At 41.5% G+C, this 7,918-nt stretch overlaps 1 protein-coding gene across 1 annotated transcript in view; it reads left to right on the top strand.

The window, feature by feature from the left end:
* KIAA1257 (KIAA1257 ortholog) overlaps positions 1-7,918 on the top strand; it is a 130,554-nt gene that overhangs the window by 34,534 nt on the left and 88,102 nt on the right. Inside the window, exon 5 of the mRNA XM_019536965.1 lies at positions 1,852-1,945. Within this exon, the coding sequence (XP_019392510.1) occupies positions 1,852-1,945 (94 nt within the window). The remainder of the gene's footprint in view (positions 1-1,851; positions 1,946-7,918) is intronic.

Raw genomic sequence — 7,918 nt, 5'->3', positions numbered from 1 at the left:
TGCAACCACCTCAAAATTCACCATAGGCCCCCCAACCTCCTCTCCCAGCATCACTGCCCACCCTGAGTTCATCCTGGCCCAGTCCCTGCCGCAAAGAGCCTAGCACAGCGCCAGTCCCAGCCCACAGTGGAAGCCTGCCCCACCTTGCACAAATCTGGGGCCCATGTCCCCCATGCCTTCCTGGGGTGCCCCATTCCCCAGCTGTGTAGCCTCTGTCTCAGCCCCTGCCTCAGCCCCAGCCCCAGCCCCAGCCCTACTCCCTCCCTCACTGCAGGGGCCTTGATCTGCCCCCCACTCCTTCCCTCCCCCCTCCCCTTCCACCACAACATACTTACCAGCTGGACACTGCTCTTCATGCTGCCGAGCTGTGCTCCTTGCCACCTACATGCTGCACTGCGGCTGCATGCATGCATGGGTCATGTATTGGCCACATCAAGCAAAAAAAAGCCAATTTCCGATTCAGTCAGTTTTCTTTATATTGGTGCCAATCTGATATCAAACCAATGTATTGATGCACCTCTATTTGGAAAGTATGGCTATTGCTTGTGTTTTGTCAAATTTCCACCTAAATAGTTGCTCCTTCTGGCTCCCTTCCAGTGTCAATGGAGTAGAGTTTTCTTCTCTTTGTGTCCTAAACTACTGTATAGTGTTGCTGTAAATACTTGATCCAACAACAGCAGACAATGTTATGTCCCTAAGAAACACGTTTCTATTGCTAAGACATTGGCTTTTGTTTTAAGTAGGGAGATTCTCTAGTTCTAAGCTAATGTACATTTTTTTTTTCTGTTTGGTAGCACATTAATGATTTCCTGGAGCCTTTGTTAAGAATAGTTACTTCCTTGAGCATAGTGTAGTGAATAGTTTTTGTGTTTTTGTTTGGTGCTACGGGTATATTATTAGATTACATTAGTCATTTATCATATTATATATTCAGTGCCAGTAGCAGTGTGAGGGTGCCCTAGTAATGTGTTGCTCCAGAATGTTTTTTTTGGTGTCATAGGAGGTGTCATCTAAATAGATGTGTTCCCAGGGAAAATGTTGGGGAGTTGCTGCTGGTAGTATTGATGCAAACAAGTTTCTGCTGTACTCAGATGTATTTCTTATCTTACATTCTTCTACAGGATAAATTTTGCCCCTTGCTATGCCAAGGAGGAAAGCATTCCTAGAGAGCCTCTTTCCAGGTGCTCCTGTTGGCTTTGAAAAACTCCAGTGCTGGCAGAGCTGATTAACCCCGATTCAGCTGCTGCTTTCTGTGCTGGAGCCAGCCAGCACATGTGGAGAATTTTTGATGCCATAAACATTGGAGGAGGGAATTGGCTGTCTGTACTCCCATCCCAACGCTGCCATTGAGGCCCACCAATGACACCTCCAGCTGAAAACCACTGCCTTACTAGCTACAGTCTTCTGTACAGTGAAGTCAGTAACTACCAAGAAAACAAGTTAGGCTGGGCTTGTTAACAAAATACCACTTGGTTATCTTCAGTTTCTGTTGATTATTTCTTAGTGGTGGTAGTATATATTGACTGCTGATAGTTCTTAGTTTATACAAGACCTTGAAAGATGTACTTGTGCCTTTGTAATGCTTTATTTCTGGCTCACATACTCTGAATGCCATCCCTGCATTATAGCCCACTATCAATTTAGTTTGTTCTTGGTATTTTGTGCTTATTTAGATTAATTTCCATGTGTCTTAGACCACACAAAAGGAATTATATTGTTTAAAGACAAATCTCACATGTTGAAAAGTACATTACCTTTGATTTTCGTAAACATTTATGGCAATATTTTTGACTGGTCTTACAGGATGAAATGAAAAAGGAAATATGACTAACCTTCATGCATTTTGTTTAGGTCTTTTAACAGATGAAGCTGAACTATATGAGAGAGTGTCTGATTTGCAGAATTTACCTTGTCGATCAAGAACAAGTGTCTCACCTTCAGTAAGGTAAGAATGTCCTCTGTTTAGCCCTGGATATTGTTGCTGGATAAGTGCATTCTTATACAAGATAATAGACTTACTACTATGGCTTGCCAAATGAGGTAGCTCAAGGGGTAAAAGTGGATGTGTATTGGGATATGTTCACCTGTGTTAGAACTGAAAGTAGTTTTTTTTCAAGGAGTTTCATGATTATACTCTGATTATAGGGACTGCCAACTCTGTCCATTTACGTTCATGTTTGTTGGCTTTAATAACTTTTAAAAAGGAACCAAAAGCATTAAGATCCCCTTTAAAGCAGGGGTGTCAAACTCATCTAGCCCTTCATGAGGCTGGTCCATGGGCTCGATCAGGCTAAGAGACTACCCCTCTCAACCCTCCCTTCTCCACATGCCTGAACGAGTACATATGGCACCCCCCTGGTTTGGTCCAGGACGCTGACCTGAGCGGGCACTGCATGTAGGGCCATTCTGGAGGAGTATGTAGGTCAGTGATGCGGAGCTGTTAGTGGGGGGCTGCTTGTAGGCAGGGAGGCTTTAGGCAGCTGTGCCCTGGTCCTGGGCCAACTGTGGCAGGCAGATGGGAGGCTGCACCAGGGTCCGTGGAGCCTTGGCTTGGCTTGTTACATGCATGTACCAGCGTCCCTGCTTGGAGATGGCCCAAAACCATAGCTTAATTACCTTGATTAAGCCCAGGTAATCCCTTAATCCACATATTATTAAGCATCAGGGTGATTAAGCCACGGTTTTGGGTCATCTGGCAATCTGCAAGGAGTGGGACTGCTGGGGCCCCTTGGCCAATCAGAGGTGTGGGGGGGCCCTGCCATGTTCAGCCTATGAAAATGGCAGCCAGCCCTGGGATCTATCCACAAAATTGTCTAGCCACTACCTCAAGTTCCATATTTATGTGCAGTATAAAAAAGACCACAAATATCTACAGAGATGAAGAACTTCAAAAAGAAGGCTGAATTGTTCCTACAAATAGAACATACTGATTCTATCTTAAATGTTTTTTAGCAAGTGGAAAACCAATCGTTAATGGATCTGATGGTAAATACCACCTTGCTTTGATTATACCAATAGGAAGAGTATACTGCTTTGAGCTGTTGGAAACTGAATGCTTGTTATGCAAACATGAATGGTTTCACAGTAGGTTTTGAGGAGCTATTGATCTCTTGTTGGAATTTCTCTAGTGTTTCTAAATTTGACGTCTCTGTTGTCTTTAACATTTCTTCTTAGACTAAACAGACATTTCCTGACCATATACAGCCAATTGAGCCGTTTCAGTCTCTCTTTTCTCTTTTAATGTGAAAATAAAGAACATCATAAAATGAGGATAACATAAAAACTCAAGAGCTTCACACCTTCATAAAAGGTTGTTTCCTGATGAGCAGGGGCAGATTCAGCAGGGTTTGGCGATGCAATTGCACCGCCCCTTAATTGCTGGTCTGTTGTCCAGGATCTGCTACAGCTTATGAGTAATTATGCACAGACATTTTCACATGTGGGTCTGCTCAGCTCCAGTCTTTGACCAGAGACTTCTTATGCCTAGCTGTACCTTCCAGCCTTACTTCTGTATGATTTATGATCTACTCATAGTGTACGCTCCATGGGTGCAGGTGGAACACATTCTCTCAGCTGCCTACCTCAGATGGCAGCTTGCATTGCAGCCTTTCATGTCAGCCTTAGCCTACTGATCCATATTTACTCAGTTTGCTTTCCCCCTTTATCTTTATTATCTTTCATAGCTACTTGTTCCCCTTTTTTCAAAACTTCCCTTTTTGGAGGGGTGGGGGAAGTGGAGATGGGAAGTGGAGGTGGGCCTTGGAGCTTGCCGCTCTTACTGCTTCAGTGTTTTTTCAGTCTGTGCTATTGAAATCCAGTCAAATGCAGTAGCAGTGCTATCATCACTAACATTTCTGCCGTTGAATCTTGGATCCAAGAGTTTGCAGCAGCATAAATTGATTGGCAACAAAATTCTTACCGCTTGTTAATAAAGTCTCTCACTTTTCTTCTGTACTTGTAAGCGGAAATACACTTAGATTCTCCAAAACAGTTGATTTTATCTGGGCCATTTGGTAAGGAATGTCTGACAAAAGTGCACTGTCTAATTCAGATGCAGTGATTGATGAAGAAATTGACTTTCAAATCTTCAGGGAGTTCTGCAGCTGAACTGAGAAGACATCCTCTTCAAGTATAGTGTTCCTTACACTTTCGGGTACTTTAAGATCCTCATTTATTACTATTTCTTGAAGAGCTTCTTTGTTTTTTAGTAAACTTTCTAATGAGATCACCACTCTACCCCATCTGTAGAGTTTGAGTGACATTATTTTATTCTTTGCATTCTTTTCTTCCTGCTTCTTCTTAAAGACTACAGCTACAATATGAGTAGCTTTTACAAGTTTTAGAACTTCCTTTGCTCTTCTAAAGATCTTTTTCAGAATGTCCAACTTCATGATGTCATTAAGAAGCAAGTTTAGCCCATGTAATGCACATCCTATTACAGTAATCTGTGGATATTTATCCATTATGTTCTCCCATGTTGCTTTCATGTTACTTGCATTGTCAGTCAGCAAAGCAAACACTTTACCATGCCCAATCTTCTGCAGGACTTCACATATTTTACTACTGATATACTCTGTAGTATGCCTGTTCTCTCCTGTTTCAATGCTTCTGTAAAAAAAACCGATTGAGGTGCTGTTATCACAAAGTTTATGATTCCTTCTCCCTGCACATTTCTTCATCCATCTGTAAGTACTGCAAGACACAGTGCTTCATTGATTTTTCCTGGCACAGATTGTATTACACATTCATATTCCAACTCTAAAAGCGGCTTGCTCTAAGAATGTCTGTTGGGCAAATGGTATGATGGTCTTAGTAATTTAAAAGCTTCCTTCCAGTATGCATTTTCAGTTACTGACAATGGCATCCCAGAAGAATATACTGATCTTGCAAGAGTTTGGTCAATTTTTTCCTTATCTTCAGGTATCATCTTGTCTACAAATGAAGCTATTGAGAGTCTTTTGTATACAGTTGGTTGCAATATTTGGTTACTTGAGGTTGTTGATTGGGCAACCCTCTGTGATGCTGATGTTATAGAAGCAACAGCAGCAGCAAAAGGACTTCTGGACTGAGAATGTTGGAAAGAGTTAGTTGCACTTTCATCATTATGATCTACTGCCTCCTCACTTACACCCATAAAGAATTTTTTAATGTCTGCAGGACACTTCGTACATACAAAGATGTGTTTAGTCATCCTAGTAGCATTTTGAAATGCATTTTTCATTTGACAGTATTTGCAAATCACATTTTTTTCTCAGAATAATTTGCAGTGAACATGAGCCTTCAATGAACATGAGCCATATGAAATCCAATGAAATGCTTCCATATGCTAGAAGTTGGTTGCACCGTTTTGCTGAGGGAGAAAAAAGAAAAATGTAATTTACTGGCTAGTTTGCATATATAAACACTAAGCTACAACATATACAAATTTAGTAATGGATAGAGGAGAGGTCTTCTCAGAGTTAACTGTCAAAACTTCCCTGCCTTGCAGGCCTTACCTCACTGCTAAGGTTGGGTGATTTGTCACAAAACATCAGATCAGTAGGAATTCAATTATGAATTACACAGGTTATGAAAATATACTAATGCAGCTAAAATATACTTTAATATACTGAATTCAGAGAAATTTAAGCTCTTACCTTTCAATAAAGAAGTATACTTTCTTTTAGCTCCTTTGTTTTGCTTCTGTACTTCTGTGCATCTCAGGGTCACAGGGCCAGGAGGAGGCAGGTTCCTTCCAACTCCCAAACCTTTAGACTTGCTCTGTCTCCTCTCCTGAGGCTTTTGAGCAAGCAGGACAATAAGCTCTTTGTTTCTAATCTGTACAGGAATGAAAGGATGCTGCTACCATTGTCCACTCCCAGTCCTTTAAGGCATGAACGATGCGTGGCCCCAGAGGCTGGCGGGGCACAGTGATCACCCACAGCAGCAGCAGCAGCAGCAGCAATGTCAGCGGTGGCGGGGGGAGGGTGATGAGCAGCGAGCGGGGACTGTCTGCAGCTGCTGGCAGCCACATTGGTAGCAAGGTGGGGGGTGGCAAGCACCCGCAGAAGGCAGCAGTGGCTTTAGCAGTTGCCAATCTCGGGGGGGGCACGTGACCCCCTGTACTCCCCCTATGCATTGCCTATGCTTTGAGACCTAGTCAGGAGGACAGGAGCAGATCCACCAACCTCTAGATCAAAAGTCAACAACAGAGGAAGTCCACAAGCGAAGAAGGCATTGAATCCTTCTCCCTTCTCTTGTGAAAAATGGCAGTGCCCCCTGGGGGCAGAAATGCATCCTGCTCTTCCATTTGAAGTGTTTTACTGTACTGCTTGTCTTCAGTGTACAGGAATTGTAATGATCTGATACTGTAGATAGTCTTACAGAAAAGTCTTCCTATTACGTGGTTATTAGAAAACATTTCGGGGGAGTAAAGGGTAGCAATATATGGATGCCTTGTTGTAAACATTTTATTCATCATTCTAAAAGAAAATATTTCACAAGAGGGTTTTTAATTTTTAAAAAAATTTTCAATTTTCCCAATTTTTAGGAAAAAAACATAAAAAGTTCTCAGGGGGAAAAATACCTGTTTTTCCCCCAAAAAAATTTCTGGGTTTTTTTCCCGGCATTTACATCTCTACTTAGAACTTACGAAAAATTGGGAGTGTAATTTAGTTTAGATGTCAAGCAGATTCAGCTTGTAGTACAGATTGATGTGAACAGCAGTCATTTTTATGGGGGGTTAAATTATTTTCCTAATTGTTAAGTACAAACATGCAGTTTTTCAAGATCAGACTTCACAGAAGATCTTGATGTTTCCACATTTGTTCTAGAAGGGTACAAATTAAATGGCACCATTGACAGTATCTGTGAGTTCCCAGAGTGTCTCTCAAGAGTTCTGAGGGCTTTAAAAAAATTCATTAATAGAAAGAAGTCTAGGGGTAATGCACACCAGTGATTCTCTAGAGCCATGTGAGACTGCTTACCAAAAAAATCAGTTATTATTTCTCCATTAATTTGATGCCTGAACTACGAAAACCCAACCAGAATACAAGTGAATGAATAATATATTTTAGTATACTTCACTTTAGCTCCTTTTTAAATTCATATCAGTGTTCAATCTGCTTGTCACCACTTTTACATGCCTACAGATCAAAATTTGGTGTCAACTGGGCATCAAAATATTAATGCCAAATCCAAAGTACTGTCACGTAATTGTGCTTAGTGCCCTTATTTCGTACCCAAACTTTTACCCTTTGTAAATGCCATATATAGAAGCTTAATTCTGTAACAATTATACTTCTTATAACACTTCTTATTTGATGAAAGGATAGGTAAACCAAGAGTGAGGTGTTGAGAAGAGCCAGTAGGCTAAGTGCACAATCAGCCCCTACTGTCTGTTGGCTGGCCATGTTCCCATGCCAAATTACAGAATGCTGAAAGTGGTATTCTATGCACCACTTAGGTATACATGACTATGCATATATTTCTCTTGATACATTACAAGATGCTGTTGTTTTTTGGCAACAGTATTATACTATTGGCTCATATTCAGCTAGCTGTGTTCTCCCAGGTCCTTTTTGGCAGTACTACAGCCCAGCCAATAATTCTTTATTTTGTATTTGTACACTTGGTTATTTCTTCTCAAGTGCAGTACTTGGCACTTGTTCCTTTGTCTATGTCGAGTTTCATCCTCCAGTTTATCAGGTTTATATTGAATCCTGATGTCTGCTATCCTACCCAGATTGGGGTTATCTACACAATTACTATGTGTTCACTCATTGTCATTGTCCAAGTTATTAATTCATAGTTTCATAGTTTCTAGGGTCGGAAGGGACCTGAACAGATCATCTAGTCCGACCCCCTGCCACGGCAGGAAAGAATACTGGGGTCAAACGACCCCAGCAAGATGTTCATCTAACCTCCTCTTAAACACCCC

Source organism: Crocodylus porosus, unplaced genomic scaffold, assembly GCF_001723895.1.
Source record: "Crocodylus porosus isolate Cpor-Errol unplaced genomic scaffold, CroPor_comp1, whole genome shotgun sequence".
In the NCBI taxonomy this organism is placed as follows: Eukaryota; Metazoa; Chordata; order Crocodylia; family Crocodylidae; genus Crocodylus; species Crocodylus porosus.
This window is presented reverse-complemented; position numbering and strand designations above follow the sequence as displayed.